At 51.1% G+C, this 17,528-nt stretch overlaps 1 protein-coding gene across 2 annotated transcripts in view; it reads left to right on the top strand.

Moving 5' to 3' along the window:
* Positions 1 to 17,528, top strand: part of CLIP2 (CAP-Gly domain containing linker protein 2) — a 108,357-nt gene that overhangs the window by 40,558 nt on the left and 50,271 nt on the right. For both annotated transcript variants that reach the window (XM_037990518.2, XM_008018317.3), the window contains exon 3: positions 5,415 to 5,971. In XM_037990518.2, the coding sequence (XP_037846446.1) occupies positions 5,415 to 5,971 (557 nt within the window). The remainder of the gene's footprint in view (positions 1 to 5,414; positions 5,972 to 17,528) is intronic.

The raw sequence follows: 17,528 nt of genomic DNA, 5'->3' as shown, positions 1-17,528 counted from the left end.
CTAAAGAGCGCATTCCTTATTTTAGTTTTTCTTTTCAAACGTACTAGATTGCTGGCTGGGCACCATGGCTCACACCTGTAATCCCGGCACTTTGGGAGGCCAAATTGTAGGTGCTGGAACCCCCACTCCACCCCCTTGCCAGGCCCTGTTTGGCCATGCCTGTTGTCCACAGTGTCTGACACAGGGTCTTGCACCTAGTAGGTCCTCAAGAAGTGGGGTCCCTCCTGATAAGATTGAGCAGGTATGCAGAAGGCCAGCCCCCCATCCCCAGGCAGGGCAGGACCCGAGTCCTTGCAGGCGGAGGGGAGAATGCGTCATCTGGGCGCCCTGGTTATCCCCACCAGCTGCAGGACCACACCACCAGCTGCAGCCACCTGCACCATGTCCTTAAGCCCTTGTCATGCTTTGAACTTGAAACTTGCAGTAAATTCCTTTGTGGCTCTTGTCTGGGCAGGAATCACTATCTAGGGAATAAATCAACTGCATGTAGGAGGGTAATTTAAATTTTTTTTTTTTTTTTTTTTTGAGACAGTCTCACTCTGTCGCCCAGGCTGGAGTGCAGTGGCACGATCTCGGCTCACTGAAACCTCCACCTCCTGGGTTCAAGCTATTCTCCTGCCTCAGCCTCCCAAGTAGCTTGGATCATAGGCACCCACCACCACACACAGCAAATTATGGTATTTTTAGTAGAGACGGGGTTTCACCATGTTGGCCAGGCTGCTCTTGAACTCCCGACCTCAAGTGATCCACCCACCTTGGCCTCCCAAAGTGACCAAAGTGATAGGATTACAGGCATGAGCCACCGTGCCTGGCCTATTTTAATTATTTTAGAGATGAGGCCTCACTCTGTCTCCCAGGCTGGAGTGCAGTGGTACGATCATGGCTCACTGAAGCTTCCACTCCCTGGGCTCAAGCAATCCTCCTGCCTCAGCCTCCCGAGTAGCTGGGACTACAGGAGCGAGCCACCATGTCTGGCTAATTTTTGTATTTTTTGTAGAGACAGGGTCTCCCTGTGTTACCCAGGCTGGTCTCAAACTCCTGGCCTCAAGCGATCCTCCTGTCTCAGCCTCCCAAAATGCTGGGATTACAGGCGTGAGCCATGGCGCCCAGCCTCATGTGAGGTTTAAGTCTGTGTTGCTGGGCCCAGCTGGAAGTCAGTAGCGGCTCTTTGCCTTCATGGGGGTTTGCTGGGGAACTTGGAGGGCAGTGAGGCCCAGGCTGTGCCCGTAGGGAGCTCCCAAACAGCTTGCCTTTGACTGGCCTGTGAGGGTATGGACTGAGGAAGCACCTGTTAACCAGGTTTCAAAAACTCCATTGTACATACGTCGGCTCCCCTGGGAGGAGTCTTAGGACATGGAGAATGTCAGTGCTGGGAAGGACCTTAGCTATTTCTGACCTAGTCCTTTGTTATGTCATGAGGAAACTGAGGCACCCATCTGGGAAGGCACAGACTTGGCTCACCCCGGCCAAGCCAGTGTGTTACGGATGACTCCCTGGAGAGACAGGGAATTTCCCATGGTTTCCCAACTGCAGGAAACTGAAAATGTCTCAGCATGCATGGAATTTGATGAGGGTTTTGTCCCTGTGATGCGGGGGCAGCTGAGGGTCCCACTACTGAGAGGAAGAATGAAGCGAAGTACCACGTGCAGTTGCCATGGGCTCGTGGCTTGGATTTTTGCAGCTGTTGAAACAGCTGGACCCTGGGCCTGTGACCCCTGGGAGGGGAGGTAGTCGGGGAGAGATTACCTGAGGGTCCGCCTGGGCCGGGACAGCTGGGGACAAGGACAGCTGACCAGGCAGCTTCTCACCAAGAATAGCCATGCTGGGTCACCTTCGACCTGGGGACCCTTCTCTGGGCTCTAAGCATGGAGGGCGGGTAGAAACAGATCTTAGCTGGGCTACAGCGGTTCTGTTCAGTTAGCAGAGGTCACAGAGCTCTCTCTCTGCATAGGAAAGTGCCCTAGAAATGGATATGGGGTAGGAGCTGGCGCCTGCCAGGCACCCACTGTGCGTGGGGTCAAGACAAAGGGTTCTGGCCTGGCGCGGTAGCTCACGCCTATAATCCCAGCACTGTGGGAGGCCAAGGCAGGAGGATCCCTTGAGGCCAGGAGTTTGAGACCAGCCTGGCCAACATGGCAAAACCCCATCTCCAATACAAAAAAAAAAAAAAAAAAAAAAGCCTGGCGTGCTGGCACACACCTATAATCCTGGCTACACAGGAGGCTGAGGCATGAGAATTTCTTGAACGTGGGAGGCGAAGGTTGCGATGAGCAGAGATTGCGCCATTGCACTCCAACCTGGGGACTCCAGCCTGGGCAACAGAGTGAGACTCTGTCTCAAAAAAACAAAAGAGGGAGGGTTCTGAAGCCAGACCAGCTGGGTGTCCTACTCGGCCTGAATGACCTTACCCTGTTTCCAAATCTGCAAGGTAAAAATATGATGTGTTCTTATAATGAATAGCCCGGCATGGTGGTGTATGCCTGTAATCTCAGCTACTTGAGAGGCTGAGGCAGGAGAATCACTTGAACTCGGGGGGGCGGAGGTTGGAGTGAGCTGAGATTGCGCCAGTGTACTCCAGCCTGGGCAACAGAGCGAGACTCCGTCTCAAAAAAAATTAAAAAGTGCCCTGTCCATTGAGGAACATGCAGTTGGCACTTCATAAATGTAGCTGCTATTTTAATTATTTTATTTTGTTATATATTATATTTGTTTTTTACAGAGACAGGGTCTTGCTATGTTGCCCACACTGGGCTCAATACCTCCTGGTCTTGACCTCCTGGGCTCAAGTCATCCTCCTGTCTCAACTTCCAAAGTAGCTGGGGTTAGAGGCTGTACCACTGCACCCAGCTTATTTTATTTATTTATTTTTAAGAGATGGGGGTCTTGCTATGTTGCCCAGGCTGGTCTTGAACTCCTGGCCTCAAGTGATCCGCCTGCCTCAACCTCCCAAAGTGCTGGGATTACAGTTGTAAGCCACTGTGCCTGGATTTATTTTCTTTCTCTTTTCTTTTCTTTTCATTTCTTTTCTTGAGATAGGGTCTTGCTCTATCACCCAGGCTGGAGTGTAGTGGTGCCATCTCTGCTCACTGTAACCTCTGCCTCCTGGGTTCAAGCTATTCTCCTGCCTCAGCCTCCCAAGTAGCTGGGACTACAGGCATATGCCACCACTCCTGGCTAATTTTTTTATTTTCAGTAGAGACGGGGTTTCCCCATGTTGGCCAGGCTGGTCTCAAACTCCTGACCTCAAGTGATCTGCCCACCTCGGCCTCCCAAAGTGCTGGGATTATAGGCATGAGCCACTGTGCTTGGCATAAGACTGGGTAATTTATAAAGAAAAAGAAGTTTAATGGACTCACAGTTCCATGTGGTCCGGGAGGTCTCACAATAGTAGCAGCAGGCAAAGGCACATCTTACGTGGCAGCAGACAAGACCGAATGAGAGCCAAGCAGAAGGGGAAACCTCTTATAAAATCACCAGATCTTGTGAGACTTATTCACTACCACGACAACAGTATGGGGAAAACCACCCCCATGATTCATTCAGCTCCCACTGTGTACCTCCCAAAACATGTGGAAATTATGGGATCTTCAATTCAAGATGAGATTTGGGTAGGGACACAGCCAAACCAAATCAGCTCTGCTGCCTATTGTCTGGGAGCTCAGGTGAAACACCTTGTATCTCTGAGCCTCAGTTTTCTCATCTGTGAAATGGGGGCAGTTAGGGATCAGATGAGCTATCGTATCTTAAGCTCTTAGCACGGAGCCTCATGCAAACCTGTGATTACTATGGTTGTTTTTTTGTTTGTTTTGTTTTGTTTGTTTGTGTTTTTGAGATGGAGTCTCGCTTTGTCACCCAGGCTGGAGTCAGTGGTGCTGTCTCAGCTCACTGCAACCTCTGCCTCCCGGTTTCAGGCGATTCTCCTGTCTCAGCCTCCTGAGTAGCCGGGATTATAGGCACCCACCACTACGTTCCGCTAATTTTTTTGTATTTTCAGTAAAGATGGAGTTTCACCATGTTGGCCAGGCTAGTCTTGAGCTCCTGACTTCAGGTGATACGCCTGCCTCAGCCTCCCAAAATGCTGGGATTACAGGCATGAGCCACCAAACCTAGCCACCTTTCCACCTTCCTGGGTCTGTGGACCCTGAGGCCTTAGGCTGGGCTGCAGCTTGGGGAGGGGAGAGAGGGGGGCACCCAGGAGAGAGTCAGGAGGGTTTTCTTTTCTGTCCCAAGAGAGACAGAAGGGGACATCTTTATGCAAGAAGTCTGTGGCTGTGTCCCTCTATTAGAAAATAGGCTGGGAGCCTTTTGTGTGCCCTGTAACTGTCTGAGGGCAAGGATGGGGGTCTCGGGGACCACTTACACAACACCTGGGTCACACATAGGGGCCACAGGGAGTCTCAGGTCAACAGCTGAGGGCCTGAGCCCACCCGGTGGGGAGGTGGCTTATAATCCTTGAGAATGGGTTCATCCCTGGCCCGGGACTTACAGTTTCCTTGAGAAGTGGAAAGCCATTGCTTCTGTGTTTGTTTTGCTTTTGTTTTTTTGCTTTTGTTTTTGTTTTTGAGATGAAGTCTTTCTCTTTCCCCCAGGCTGGAGTGCAGTGGTATGATTTCGGCTCACTGCAACCTCCACCTCCCGGGTTCAAGTGATCCTCCCACCTCAACCTCCTGAGTAGCTGGGATTACAGGCGCCTGCCACCACCATACCCAGCTAATTATTTTATTTTTAGTAGAGACGGGGTTTCACCATATTGGTCAGGCTGGTCTGGAACTCCTGATCTCAGGTGATCTGCCTGCCTCGGCCTCCCAAAGTGCTGGGATTTCAGGCGTGAGCCACCGCGCCCAGCCTGGAAACATTGCTTCTGAGGTCATACTTTCCTGGGGACAGACGCTCTGGAGGGCTGGAAGAGTAGGGGGAGACCTGAGGAGGACCAGCCCAAGACCATACAGCCAACCATTCCTGCCTCGGTTTCTATGGCAAGACCTCATCTCTACAAAAAATACAAAAATTAGCCCAGTGTAGTGGCAGGTGTCTGTGATTTCAACTACTCAGGAGGCTGAGGTGGGAGCATCGCTGGAGCCCAGGAAGTCAAGGCTGCCGTGAGCCATGATCTCGCCAATGTACTCTAGTCTAGGTGACAGAGCAAGACCCTGTCTCAAAAAACAAATAAATAAGGGTTAGGTGTGGTGCCTCACGCCTATAATCCCAACACTTTGGGAGGCCAAGGCAGGCGGATTACTTGAGGTCAGGAGTTTGAGACCAGCCTGGCCAACATGGTGAAACTCCGTCTCTACCCAAAAATACAAATCAGCCACCTCCCAACCCTAGACTCTGTGCACCTGGGGCCACCCAGGGGCCAGTTCCTCGCCAGCCCTAACAGCCACCTCTTTCCGTCTCCCTCTCCTTCTCTGCAGGCTCCCCGCTGCACAAGCAGTCATCCGGACCCTCCTCCTCCCCGGCCGCAGCTGCTGCCCCCGAGAAGCCGGGCCCCAAGGCGGCGGAAGTGGGGGATGACTTCCTGGGGGACTTTGTGGTGGGCGAGCGGGTGTGGGTGAATGGCGTGAAGCCAGGCGTGGTGCAGTACCTGGGCGAGACGCAGTTCGCACCGGGCCAGTGGGCCGGCGTGGTGCTGGACGACCCGGTGGGCAAGAACGATGGCGCGGTGGGCGGCGTGCGCTACTTCGAGTGCCCGGCCCTCCAGGGTATCTTCACGCGGCCCTCCAAGCTGACCCGGCAGCCCACGGCCGAGGGCTCGGGGAGTGATGCCCACTCCGTGGAGTCACTGACTGCCCAGAACCTGTCATTGCATTCGGGCACGGCCACACCCCCGCTGACCAGCCGCGTCATCCCCCTGCGGGAGAGCGTCCTCAACAGCTCCGTGAAGACGGGCAACGAGTCGGGCTCCAACCTCTCGGACAGCGGCTCTGTGAAGCGGGGCGACAAGGACCTGCGCCTGGGAGACCGTGTGCTGGTGAGTGCGGGCAGTACTGGGCTCTGGGCCCAGCCTCCCTTCCCTCCCCCGCTCCGCCTCACTTGGCCGAGCTGGACCCCAGGGCTGGGCAGGGTGGGGACTCAAAGGGGTCTCAGATAGGGTCCAGCCTGGGACACCCATTCCTCTTGAGGACCATACAGAGTGACAAGACAGGAGACTGTTGCTGTGTGACCCTGGGCAAGTGTCTTAAACTTTCTGGGCCTCACTCTTTCTATCGGTGAAATGGGATTTTTTTTTTTTTTTTTTTTTTTTTTTGAGATGGAGTTTTGCTCTTGTCTTCCAGGCTGGACTGCAGTGGCATGATTTCAGCCCGCTGCAACCTCCACCTCCCCGGTTCAAGCGATTCTCCTGCCTCAGCCTCTCAAGTAGCTGGGATTACAGGCATGGGCCACCATGCCCAGCTAATTTTTGTATTTTAGTAGAGACAGGGTTTCACCATGTTGACCAGGCTGGTCTCGAACTCCCGACCTTGGCCTACCAAAGTGCTGGGATTACAGGTGTGAGCCACCGTGCCCGACCAAAATGGGAATTTTAATCGTACTTCAGTCATAGTTGGAGATGCATTAAAATGTATCATTCATTTTAGACAGTGCCTAATACTACGTACCACATACATTTTGGCCATTATTGATATTATCTACTGATCCAACTCATCCACATGCACGTGCCAGGCATGTACTGGAAAAGGCTGGGAACTGGATGTTCTCCAGACCCCTGGTCCTGGCCAGGCACAGTGGTTTATGCTTGTAATCCCAGCACTTTGGGAGGTTGAGGTGGGAGGATCACTTGAGCCCAGGAGTTCAAGACCAGCCTGGGCAACATAGTGAGACCCCCGTCTCTACAAAAAAATACAAAAAAAATTAGCCAGGCATGGTGGCATGGCCCTGTACTCCCAGCTACTCAGGAGGCTGTGGTGGGAGGATGGCTTGATCCTGGGAGTTAGAGGTTGCAGTGAGCCAAGGTAGTGCCACTGCACTCTAGCCTGGGTGACAGAGCCAGACCCTGTTTCAATAATAATAATAATAATAAGGCCGGGCATGGTGGCTCACACCTGTAATCCCAGCACTTTGGGAGGCCAAGGCGGGCAGATCACCTGAGGTCAGGATTTTGAGACCACCCTGGCCAACATGGCGAAACACCACCTCTACTAAAAATACAAACATTAGCCAGCTATGATGGCGTGTGCCTATAGTGCACACGCAAAAATTAGCTGGGCATGGTGGCCCATGCCTGTAATCCCAGCTACTTGGGAAGCTGAGGCGGGAGAATCACTCGAACCCAGGAGGGAGAGATTGCAGTGAGCTGAGATCACACCACTGCACTCCAGCCGGGGTGACGAATGAGACTCAGTCTCAAAAAAACAATAATAATAATAATGATAGTAACCCCTTGCCCAGGGCCAGGAGGTACAGACACCTTATCAGCTACAACCTGAGTGATCAGTGTTGAAGTTGAGAGAATTGGGTCACTGGAGCTGGCAGCTTCCTGCCAGGGTCGCCTCTTCTCCACTAGTCACAGCTGTTAGGGCCAGGTTGGAAAGGGGTCGGTGACCCCCAAGTCTTCTAGAGTATGAATACAGCAGTGACCTGGGTTGCTGGTGGTCAAGTGGATGGGACAGGGCTGTGTTTTCCTATCCAACCAGGCTGTGGTGGCCTTGGGCTAACCCTACGCCTGGGACCACAGCTTTGGGAAGAGACTCACAGGGTACAGGGAAGTCCCTGATGGGGCCTTCTGGGCCTGGGGTTTGAGGAGCTGTCAGTGGGGCAGGGGTCCCTGTGTCCATTCTGCAAGGCTTCCTGGGGGAAGATGGGAAGTCATTCCAAGCCAAGGTGGGGAGCACAGGCTTGGAGCTCCAAAGCCGAGTGGAGAAGGGCAGGGGGTCTGGGGACCCAGAGCAGGGACCCCCAAAGAGTATTACTGCCTAGGGTCCTCCCTCCCTGCTCTGAGAACCTGGCAAAGGTTTCTCCTGGAGGTTTCTGGAAAGAGCCTTTGGGGTTGTGGGCAGGGGAATGAGAGGAGATGTTTACACCCGTGGCCTTGTTGAATCCTCAAGCCAGTGCTGTGATGTGGTTTTATCATCCTCACTTTATGGATGGGGAAACTGAGGCTCAGGGAGGTTTTTTTTGGTTTTGTTTTTTTTTTTGGTTTTGTTTTCTAGTCTTGCTCTGTTGCCAGGCTGGAGCGCAGTGGCGCGATCTTGGCTCACTGCAACCTCTGCCTCCCAGGTTCAAGCAATCCTCCTGCCTCAGCCTTCCGAATAGCTAGGACTACAGGCACATGCCACCATGCCCAGCTAATTGTTTATATTTTTAGTAGAGGTGGGGTTTCACCATGTTGGCCAGGATGGTCTTGATCTCTTGACCTGCCCGTCTCGGCCTCCCAAAGTGGTGGGATTACAGGAGTGAGCCACCGCGCCCAGCCTCAGGAAAGTTTAATAACTTGTCTGAAGTGACAAGTGACAAGTGCCTGCCCACTGAGCTGTGTCTCTCTCTGCCCTGGCCAGGGTGAGGGCTCTGCCTTTTTTTTTTTTTTTTTTAAACAGGGTCTTGTTCTGTTGCCCAGGATGGGGTGCAGTGGTGCAGTCATAGCTCACGGCAGCCTCAAACTTGGTCTCAAGCAATCCTCCTGCCTCAGCCTCCCAAGAAGCTGGGACTACAGGCCCGTGCCACCACACCTGGCACCACGCCTTTGCTAGCCTGGTTCCCCTGGACAGAACTTCCCCTGGGTGACCTGGTGGTGAGCGTGGCCAGATGTGGTCCCTGCCCTCCAGCCATCTCCAGCTTACAGGAGACAGACCACAAGGCCAGTGACCACAGATATTAGTGTCTCCTTATAGAGTCTGCCAAGTGTGCCATGGTGCTCTCAGAGCCTGGCCTGGTGAGGACGCTGTCCCGAGGAATGGTGTGAGGGCAGAACTTAGGGAATGGCCTGGCATTGGCCTAGTGATGTGGGGCCAGCACATCGTGCCAGGCAGAGGCCCGTGGGCCGAGAGACTAGAGAAACTGTGAGAAGAGGCCCGGCGCGGTGGTTCACACCTGTAATCCCAGCACTTTGGGAGGCCGAGGCAGGTAGATCACCTGAGGTCAGGAGTTTGAGACCATCCTCACCAGTACGGTGAAACCCCCTCTCTACTAAAAATACAAAAATTAGCCGGGTGTGGTGGTGGGTGCCTGCAGCCTGAGCTACTCGAGAGGCTGAGGCAGGAGAATCACTTGAACCTGGGAGGTGGAGATTGCAGCGAGCCGAGATAGTGCCATTGCACTCCAGCCTGGGTGACAGAGCGAGACTAGAAAAAAAAAAAAAACTGAAAAGAGCAGGGAGGCTGAGTGGTCAGTGGGGGAAGCCAGGGAAAGATCACACCCCAGAGTCTGACCTGGGTGACCCCACAGGGCCAGGAGTCTGGGACGGAGCTGGGTCTTTGCTATAAGAGTCGAGGTAGCCGTGGAAGCTGCAGCCATGTGACGGATTCCTGGGTTAAGGACATCGCACCTGCTGCTTGGTGGGGATGGGATCGGAGCGGGCAAGAGTGGAGCAGGGCCCAGGCGTGGTGGCTCACACCTGTAATCCCAGCACTTTGGGAGGCCAAGGTAGGCAGATCACCTGAGGTCAGGAGTTTGAGACCAGCCTGGGCAACATGGGGAAACCCCATCTCTACTAAAAAATACATGGTGACGGGCACCTGTAATCCTAGCTACTCAGGAGGTTGAGGCAGGAGAATCACTTGAACTTGGGAGGTGGAGGTTGCAGTAAGCCGAGAGGGTGCAACTGCACTCCAGCCTGGGCAACACAGCAAGACTCCATCTCAAAAAAAAAAAAAAAAAAAGACCAGACTGGAGCAGGAACGGCAGTGCCCAGGAAGGAGGCTGGACTCCTGGGCCCCGCACCGTCCTGTCCAAAGAACTTGTTTTGGGACTGTCACTCTGCTCTTCCTCTTGTGGTTCCCAGGAAAGCCAAACCCAGCCAACAGGACCCGGGCAAACAGCTTAGTCTCCCTGACCTGTCCTTCAGGATCTCCGGGGTCTGAGGGCAACTGCTGAGGGTGGGCACAGCAGGGAAATCAGGCCTGCGTCTGTGGTATTGGACAAGTCACTTATAGAGCCTCATCCTCATTCATTCATTCATTCACTTGCCATGTGTCCGTTCAGCAAAATGGCCATGGCCCAGCACTCTTGTTTTGTTCTATGCTATTTTGGGGAGCGTTAAGAGAGCTGATGGCAGCCGGGCACGGTGGCTCACGCCTGTAATCTCAGCACTTTGGGAGGCCAAGACAGGCAGATCAGTCAAGGTCAGGAGTTGGAAACCAGCCTGGGCAATGTAGCAAGACCCTGTCTCTACTAAAAATACAAAAAAAAAAAAAAAAAAAAAAAAGCCAGGCATGGCAGTGCATGCGTATGCTCCCAGCTACTAAGGAGGCTGAGATGGGAGGATCACTTGAGCTCAGGGAGTCAAGCCTGCAGTGAGCCATGATCAGACCACTGCACTCCAGCCAGGGCAACAGAGTGAGATGCTGTCTCAAAAAAAAAAAAGGAGAGAGAGAACTGGCGGATGTGAGAATGCGTCATAGTCTGCAAGGAGCTATGGCTGTGCACAGTCTGACTAATATCGTGGGAGTGCCCTGGGCATGGGCCTGTGACCCTGCTGGGGCGGGAAGTGGAGGCTCTGGGGGTTACCGACCAGCCCAGATTGCTCGCTGGATTGGGGAGCAGCAGGTTTGACGCCAGTTTGATCCTGCCTGGCATTCCCCCTGTACCTGCTCTCCCTGCAGGGTGTGGGAGTTTCTGACCATCTCAGGGTGTGGTGTACTTATCCTCCCAAGTAGCTAGGATTACAAGCATGCACCACCTACCTGGCTAATTTTTGTATTTTTTAGTGAGACAGAGTTTCTTCATGTTGCCAGGATGGTCTTGAACTCCTGGCCTCAAGTGATCCACCCACCTCAGCCTCCCAAAGTGCTGGTATTACAGTGAGTCCAGCAGTAAAATGAAATTAACATTTTAGAAAGTCATAGGCTCACGCCTGTAATCCCAGCATTTTGGGAGGCTGAAGTGGGTCAATCACCTGAGGTCAGGGGTTCTAGACCAGCCTGGCCAACATGGGGAAACCCTGTCTCTGCTAAAAGTACAAAAATTAGCCAGGCGTGGTGGCGGGTGCCTATAATCCCAGCTACTCAGGAGGCTGAGGCAGGAGAATCGCTTGAACCCGGGAGGCAGAGGTTGCAGTGAACTGGGATCCTGCCATTGTACTCCAGCCTGGGCAATAAGAATGAGACTCTGTCTCAAGAAAAAAAGAAAGAGAGAGAGAGAGGAGAAGAAAAAATATTTAGGTTCAGATAAACATGGTAAATAAACATACACATTTGTTTTCAATCCCTCCTGAATTTACACTAGAACAACACTGAAGAGATGTTTGGGGTTTTTCTTTTTTTGAGATGGCTTCTTGCTGTGTTGTCTAGGCTGGAGTGCAGTGGCATGATCCTAGCTCACTGCACCCTCAAACTCCTGGGTTCCAGCGATCCTCCCAACTCAGCCTCCTGAGTAGTCGGGACTACAAGCGTGTGCCACCACACCCAGCTAGTTTCTTAATTTTTTGTACAGAGGGGGTCTTGCTGTGTTGCCCAGGCTGGTCTTGAACTCCTGGACTCAAGTAATTCTCCTGCCTTGGTCTCCCAAAGTGTTGGGATTACAGGTGTGAGCCACCACACCCAGCTATGAAGAGAAATTTTTTTGAAAAGAGCTAGTGGCGGGGGAAGAGGTGAAGCAATCAGTGTCCATCCAGAAACCCTGGATGTTCAGTAACTGGCCACATATTGGCCTCTAGAAATGAGGCTGCCATTGGGGCTAGAAACAGAATTGGTTTAAAAGTCTTTAGATTCAGCTGGGCACAGTGGCTCACACCTATAATCCCAGCACATTGAGAGGCCAAGGTGGGCTAATCACTTGAGGCCAGGAGTTCGAGACCGGCCTGGCCAACATGGTGAAACTCCATCTCTACTAAAAATAAAAAAGTTAGCTGGATGTGGTGGCGGGCGCCTGTAATCCAAGCTCCTTGGGTGGCTGAGTCAGGACAGTTGCTTGAACCCGGGAGGCAGAGGTTGCAGTGAACTGAGATCACACTGCTGCACTCCAGCCTGGGAAACAGAGTGAGACTGTCTCAAAAAAAAAAAAAAAAAAAGAAGAAGAAGAAGAAGAAGACTGGCCATGCACAGTGGCTCACACTTGTAATCCAAGCACTTTGGGAGGCTGAAGTGGGAGGATTGCTTGAGCCCAGCAGTTCCAGACCAGCCTGGGCAACAGAAGTGAGACCCTGTCTCTAAAAAAATAAAAAATAAAATTATTCAAGTGTGGCATCGCATGCCTGCAGTCCCAACTACTCAGGAGGCTGAGGAGGGAGGACCGTGTGAGCCCAGAAGTTTGAGGCTGCAGTGAGCCATGAATGCAGCACTGCACTCCAGCCTGGGTGACAGAAGGAGACCCTACCTCTAAAAACAAAAACAAAAACACCTTAGATCCCCCACCCCGTCCCTGTTCCTGTGTTGCCTGGTGACTGTTCCTCTAGTTGATGTCTGGTACGGACACTTGGTCCCCCTGAGAAGATTACAGAGAATTATTGGGTAGAGGGATCCCAGGCAGGAGGGACTGAAACAGGAGGATGAAGTGAACATGTGTAATTTTTTTTTTTTTTTTTTTTTTGGGACGGAGTCTTGCTCTGTCATCCAGGCTGGAGTGCAGTGGCGCAATTTCTACTCACTGCAAGCTCCACCTCCCGGGTTCACACCATTCTCCTGCCTCAGCCTCCCGAGTAGCTGGGATTACAGGCGCCCACCACGCCTGGCTAATTTTTTGTTTGTTTAGTAGAGATGAGGTTTCACCGTGTTAGCCAGGATGGTCTCGATCTCCTGACCTCGTGATCTGCCCACTTCAGCCACCCAAAGTGTTAGGATTACAGGCGTGAGTCACCGCGCCCAGCTGAACATGTGTATTCTAAGTGCCCCCTACCCCTACGTGGCTCCCCGAGCCCTGGTGACCACAGCTACTCCTTCCACAGTGAAGATTACAGGAAACTTCTCTGGAGAAAACAGCTGGTCCTCTGAGAAATAAGAGAAGGTGATACAGGCATTAAATATGAACAAAACTGCCACTGAATATGTGAGTATGAATATTCATGCTCATGAATATTCATGTATGTATAAATATTCAGTGAACAAAAAGCTCTGGGGAATGAAAAATATCACAGAAATAAGAAACTGCACGGAAGTGTTAAAAGATAAAGTTAAGAAAATATTTCAGGAACTAGAACAGAAAGGAAACAGGCCAGGAGCGGGGGCTCACACCTGTAATCCCAGCACTTTGGGAGGCCCAGGTGGGTGTATCACAAGGTCAGGAGTTCGAGACCAGCCTGGCCAACATGGTGAAATCACATCTCTACTAAAAATACAAAAATTAGCCGGGTGTGGTGGCGGCCGCCTATAATCCCAGCTACTCGGGAGGCTGAGGCAGTAGAATTGGGAGGCAGAGGTCATAGTGAGCCGAGATCATGCCACTGCACTCCAGCCTGGGGAACAGAGTGACTCCATCTCAAAAAAAAAAAAAAAAAGAACAGGAGCCAAAAGAGAACGTTAGAGAACCTATTTACAGAAAAGAGGAATGGCGAAAAAGGAGGGGAGAAAATCAAATAATTAATTCAAGAAAATTCCCCAGATTGATAAGGGTGTTTCTTGATTGAAAGGGAGCCCGGACAGCGGATGGAAAAAGGCTCACATCAAAGCACCTCTTTGTGGCTGGGTGACGTGGCTCATGCCTGTAATCCCAGTGCGTTGGGAGGCTGAGATGGGAGGATCCCTTGAGCCCAGGAATTTGAGATCAGCCTAGGCAACATATTGAGACCCTGCATCTTAAAAAAAGAATGAGGGTAGCAAGAGAATTCAAAACACATGTTCACACAAAAACTTGTGTAAGTAGGTCAGGCGCAGTGGTTCATGCCTATAATCCCAGTGCTTTGCGAGGCCAAGGCAGGCAGATCGCTTGAGCTCAGGAGTTCGAGACCAGCCTGAGCAACATGGTGAAACTCCGTCTGTACAAAAAAATAAAAATAAAAAAAAAAACTTGTACAAGAATATTTGTAGCCACATTATTCATAATAGCCAAAAAGTAGAAACAACCCTCATTGTCCATCAACAGATGAATGGACAAGCACAATGTGTTCTGCCCATACCGTGGAATATAATTTGGCCGTGAAGAGAATGGGGTACTAATGTCTGCTGCAATATGATTGGACCTTGAAGACACGATGCTAAGTGAAAAAAGCCAGACACAAATGGCCACATATTGTGTGATTCTATTTCTTTTCTTTTCTTTTTTTAGACGAAGTCTCACTCTGTCACCCAGGCTGGAGTGCAGTGGCACGATCTCGGCTCACTGCAACCTCTGCCTCCCAGGTTCTCCTGTCTCAGCCTCCCGAGTACCTGGGATTACAAGCGTGCACCACCACGCCCGGCTAATTTTTCGTATTTTTAGTAGAGACGTTGTTTCCCCGTGTTAGCCAGGCTGATCTCTAGCTCCTGACCCCAAGTGATCGACCTGCGTCAGCCTCCCAAAGTGCTGGGATTACAGGCACGAGCCACTGCACCTGGCTGTGTGATTCCATTTCTATGAAGTGTCCAGAATAGGCAAATCTGTAGAGACGGGATACAAATAGACTAAGGGTTTTCAGGGGCTGCCAGAAAGATGGAATAGACACTGATTTCTCCTGGGTATGGAGCTTCTTTTTGGGATGATGGTTCTGGAATTAGACGGTGGTGATGGTAGTGAATGTACTCAAAGCTACTGAATTAAGTTTTTATTTTTATTATTTTTTGAGATGGCGTCTCGCTCTGTCACACAGGCTAGAGTGCAATGGCGCAATCTCAGCTCACTGCAACCTCCGCCTCCTAGGTTCAAGCGATTCTCATGTCTCTGCCTCCCGAGTAGCTGGGATTATAGGCGCCCACCACCAAGCCCAGCTAAGTTTTGTATTTTGAGTAGAGATGGGGTTTCACTGTGTTGTCCAGGCTGGTCTCAAATTTCTGAGCTCAGATGATCCACCCACCTTGGCCTCCCAAAGTGCTGGGATTACAGGTTTGAGCCACTGTTCCTGGCCTGTATATTTATTTTTTATTGTCGTATTTTATTTTATTTTTTGTAGAGATGGAAGTCCCACTATATTGCTCAGGCCGGTCTCAAAAGTCCTGGCCTCAAATGATCCTCCTGCCCCAGCTTCCCAAAACACTAGGATTACAGGCATGAGCCACCATGTTTGGCCCTGTATATTTTAAGATGGTTAAAATGGTAAATATTGGCCGGGCGTGGTGGCTCAAGCCTGTAATCCCAGCACTTTGGGAGGCTGAGACGGGCAGATCACAGGGTCAGGAGATCGAGACTATCCTGGCTAACACGGTGAAACCCCGTCTCTACTAAAAAAATACAAAAAACTAGCCGGGCGAGGTGGCGGGCACCTGTAGTCCCAGCTACTCGGGAGGCTGAGGCAGGAGAATGGCGTAAACCTGGGAGGCGGAGCTTGCAGTGAGCTGAGATCCGGCCACTGCACTCCAGCCTGGGCGACAGAGCAAGACTCCGTCTCAAAAAAAAAAAAAGGTAAATTTTACATTATGTGAATTTACACCTCCATTAAAAAAAAAAAAAAAAAAAAAAAGAGTGAGCCAGGCACAGTGGGTCATGCCTATAATTCCAGCACTCTGGGAGGCTGAGGAAGGAAGATTGTTTGAGGCCAAGAGTTCAAGACCAGGCTGGGCAACATTGTGAGACCTCATCTTTACCAGAAAATGTTAAAAATTAGCTAGGTCTCGTGGTGTGTGCTCTAATCTCAGCTACTTGGGAGGCCAAGGCGGGAGGATCACTTGAACCCAGGAGTTCCAGGTTGCAGTGAGCCATGATTGCACCACTGCACTCCAGCATGGGTGACAAAGCGAGAGCCTGTCAAAAAAAGAGAGAGAGAGAGAGGGAGGGAGGAAGGAGAAGAAAGAAAGAAAGAGAGAGAGAGAGAGAGAGAGAGAGAGAGAAAGAAAAGAAAGAAAGAAAGAAAGAAAGAAAGAAAGAAAGAAAGAAAGAAAGAAAGAAAGAAAGAAAGAAAGAAAGAGAAAGAAAAGGAGGGAGGGAGGGAGGAAGGAAGGAGAGAAGGAGAAAAGAAAAGAATGAGATGGAATAAAATATTTTGGCCAGGCACGGTGGCTCACGCCTGTAATCTGAGACAAGCACTTTGGGAGGCTGAGGCAACTGGATTGCTTGAGCCCAGGAGTTTGAGACCAGCCTGGGCAACGTGAAGAAACCCCATCTCTACAAAAAAAAAAAAAAAAAAAAAAAAAGCCAGGCATGGTGTCCTGCGCCTGTAGTCCCAGCTACATGGGAGGCTGAAGTGGGAGAATCGCTTGCCCAGGAGGCCAAGGTTGTGGTGAACTGAGATCATGCCACTGCATTCCAGTCTCAAAAAAAACAAAAAAGAATAAAGAATAAAACATTTTCAGACATAGAAAGCTCGAAAATGTACCTCCTCATGCACCTTTTCTTAGAAAGCTGTGGGAAGATGTTCTCTACTAAAATAAGTAGCAAACCGGCCGGACGTGGTGGCTCACACCTTAATCCCAGCACTTTGGAAGGCCAAGGAGGGCAGATCACCTGAGGTCAGAAGTGCAAGACCAGCCTGGCCAACATGGCAAAACCCTGTCTCTACTAAAAATACAAAAATTAGCTGGGCATGGTGACAAAGGCCTATAATCCCAGCTACTCTGGAGGCTAAAGCTGGAGAATTGCTTGAACCCGGGAGGCGGAGGTTTCAGTGAGCTGAGATCACGCCATTGCACTCCAGCCTGGGCCACAGAGCGAGACTCCATCTCAAAATAAATAAACAAAATAAAATAAAATAAAATAAGCAGTAAACCAAGAAAGAAGAGGCAGGGAATCCAGAAAACAGGATCAAGCCCAGGACAGAGGTAAAGCGGTTGTCAGGGTCCCAGTGACAGGAGACTCCAGGCCAGTGGCCACACTCTAGAGAGACCAGCAGCCAGCCCAACCCGGAGTGGGTCCTATGGCTCCGGGAGACACATCTTCAGAAAGAACTTGATAGAATTCCCAATGCCTCTGAGCATCTTGGCAGGAGATTTAGACTACTGAAAGAGTTGGGGTTGAATTAGTGTTGAGACTATTAAAACTAGGCAGACAGGCCAGGTGCGGTGGCTCACGCCTGTAATCCCAGCACTTTGGGAGGCCAAGGCAGGTGAATCACTTGAGGTCAGCAGTTTGAGACCAGCCTGACCAACATGGTGAAACCCCCCTTTACTTAAAATACTAAAAAATTAGCTGGGCATGGTGGCGCATGCCTGTAGTCCCTGCTAATCAGGAGGCTGAGGCAGGAGAATCACTTGAACCTGGGAGGCAGAGGTTGCAATGAGCCGGGATCGTGCCACTGCACTCCAGCCTGGGCGACAGAGTGAGACTCTGTCTTAAAAAACAAACAAACAAAAACCACTAGGCAGACAGTCATCAAA

Source organism: Chlorocebus sabaeus, chromosome 28 (assembly GCF_047675955.1).
Source record: "Chlorocebus sabaeus isolate Y175 chromosome 28, mChlSab1.0.hap1, whole genome shotgun sequence".
NCBI lineage: Eukaryota > Metazoa > Chordata > Mammalia > Primates > Cercopithecidae > Chlorocebus > Chlorocebus sabaeus.
This window is presented reverse-complemented; position numbering and strand designations above follow the sequence as displayed.